This window comes from Grampus griseus (genome assembly GCF_964374135.1).
Source record: "Grampus griseus genome assembly, chromosome: 18".
Classification (NCBI taxonomy): Eukaryota; Metazoa; Chordata; class Mammalia; order Artiodactyla; family Delphinidae; genus Grampus; species Grampus griseus.
The window spans coordinates 64,332,447-64,335,101 of NC_139012.1; the positions used below are offsets into that span (position 1 = coordinate 64,332,447).

At 52.8% G+C, this 2,655-nt stretch overlaps 1 protein-coding gene across 1 annotated transcript; it reads left to right on the forward strand.

Annotated features, from left to right (window-relative positions):
• Positions 1–323: 323 nt before the first annotated feature.
• CCDC70 (coiled-coil domain containing 70) lies at positions 324–887 on the forward strand (the record flags this gene model as incomplete). The annotated part of the gene is made up of 1 exon (XM_082675635.1): positions 324–887. The coding sequence occupies one exon, from the start codon at positions 324–326 to the stop codon at positions 885–887; it is 564 nt and encodes a 187-aa protein (XP_082531761.1).
• Positions 888–2,655: the final 1,768 nt, after the last annotated feature.

Consider the following 2,655-nt stretch of genomic DNA (forward strand, 5'->3'; position numbering starts at 1 on the left):
GATTGGGAGTTTGGGATTGACATGTACACACTGCTATACGTAAAATACGTAACGAACAAGGACCTACTGTATAGCACAGGGAACTAAACTCAGTACTCTATAGTAACCTAAATGGGAAAAGAATTTGAAAAAGAATAGATACATGCATATGTAAAAAAAAACTGTAAGATTAAAAAGTCATTCCCAGTAATGGCACAGACTCCAGGGCTTCCGCTCTGGGATGTGATACTCAAGGGACATGTTCTCTCTGGTGCCCCCACAGGGTTGGACCAGCTGACCTGTCCTCCATCACAGTCACCCCAGCATCCTGGCTGACCAAGACCATGTTTCCCTTCAAGGTGAGCAAGTGGGTGGAGCCTGCCTGCTTCCACTCACTGGTGGTCTCCTCACCCAGCATTCGCCAGAAGAAACTAATCCACAAGCTGCAGGAAGAAAAGGTGTTTCGGGAAGAGATAAGACACTTCCGTGAGAAGATAGAAGGCTTCAGGGAAGAGATGCGGAATTTCCGTGGCAAGATCTGCGCTTTCAGGGGCCAGATCTTGGGCATTTGGGAAGAGGAGAGACCTTTCTGGGAAGAGGAGAAAACCTTCTGGAAAGAGGAAAAAGCCTTCTGGGAAATGGAAAAATATTTCTGGGAAGAAGAGAAAGCCTTTTGGAAAAAGTACCGAATCTTCTGGAAGGAAGATAAGGCCTTCTGGAAGGAGGACAATGCCTTGTGGGAAAGAGACAGGAACCTCCTTCAGGAGGACAAGGCCCTGTGGGGGGAAGAAAAGGCCCTGTGGGAGGAGGAAAGCGCCCTTCTGGAGGAGGAGAAGGCCCTCTGGTGGAAGGGGGTGCTCAGGCTGTGGAGAAGCAGAGGCTGGCAGAGGGGCACTGCAACGTCATGAGCACAGGAGACGAAGGGCTGGGGGGTCCACACTGCTGGATTGGGATTCGAGTCCGGGGTGACCCCATGTGCTGAAGAAAATATGCTCTTATTTGTCTCCTGGCTTCAAAAGATCTAATAAAGTTCTGAGGAGAGGTCTGGAAAACCAACTTCTGTAAGGAGCCCAGCTGCATTTTTTCAGGTTTTGTGATTCTCAGAGGTCGTACTCCCGTCCTCCAGGCTGCACTGCTGCCCACAGAGCTTGGTTCCGTGAGCAGCTCCCCGTGAGCGCGGCATGTGTGGGTGGGTGTAAGTGGAGACCCTGGACTCTCCTGAAAAGAGTCAGAACGGGGATGGGGGTGAGGGCAATGCCAGCAAGAGACACGTAGGGACCGGGGGCGGAAATATCTCTGCCTCTGCGGAGCTGTGGGGCAGTCATCTCTCCTCCACTCTGGGCAGTCTTGGAGGCTGGGAGCGGGCTGACAGCTTCCCAGAAAAGGCTGCAGCGCTGTTAACAATTCATCTGTGGGTTCCTCACCTGGCAGGCCATTTAGAACACAGAGGCAGCATTCCCCCCAACTCACTCACTCACGGATCCAGGTTTCCACCAAACTTCTCAACTGCCCATTCTCCGTAGCGTGAGAAAGGGGCGTGCCATTAGGCTAAGGCTCTAGAGCTCCGCCCACAAGAGCACTGCCCTTCCCTGATGGAGTCTGTGGACCAGGCAGGGCCATCTGGGAGGTGTCAGGGAGACCTCCCTGCCCCGATACTCCCATTCACGCAGGTCTCACATACCTGTATTTCTGCATTATCAATTCCCTCCTTTGTGTTTCCCTCATTCCATTCACTTAAAATTAAAATGCCCCAGGTAGTACATTAAATGAATGTACACTAATGTGGTCAGCAATTTACATGCCTAACTTCTCCTCTGGGCTTAGACCATCCATATGGGCATTGGTATGGAAGGGACCAGAATGTGGGCAGAAAGAAAAGTAAAGGCCAACATCGCCTGCTTCCCCTTTTCTTGGGCCTGGCCCTCACTGTCATTCACGTAGCAGCTTACCTTGCCTTTGTGCATCCCTTACTATTGGATAAGCACGTTCACATCTGCCAGCTCATGTAAGCTTCACCACAACTCTGTGGGTTGACAGGGAAGGTACATAAACCCATTGTACAGGTGAGGAAACAAGAGACCTGGAAAAGCAGAGGGACTGCACATGGCCAGGCAAGTAGCAAATGGAAGGTCCAGGACTAGAGCTCACATCGTCTGCCCGTTGGTCCCACTCCTTTTCTAACACAGCCGGGTCCTGGGATGTGGCTTTAGAGTAGCTCAGCCAATGACGGCATCAGGGCTGGAGGAGCCTAAAGCGCTTGGGGATTTCACTGTGGTTTGGGGTGGTGGTCGACAAACAGGGAAAGGAGGGGACAGGGTCCGCCTCGGTGTGCTGAGCAGACATCCGGGTGCAGGAGAGTGGGCCAAGTCCAAGAGCCGTCTCCATGGCTCCGTGTCACTCTGAGAAAGCTGGTGTTCCGTGCAAGGTCTCTGACCCTCAGGAGTCACGGCCAGAGCGCTGGGAGCCGCTTTCCCCTTTGCCACAAACCGAGTTTTGCATCCTCAGCTCCCAGCAGGTCCCTGGGCAAAGACGTCAGAAGCGGAGGGAGTAAGATGCTGGTGTAGAGAATCAGATTTCAAGGGGAGACAGCTAGGGGCCCTCATGCAAGGAGACCTGTCCAGTAGCTGGTGTGCAGGACGGTGGGAACCCCAGTGCAGCAAGAGCTGCAGATTCAGC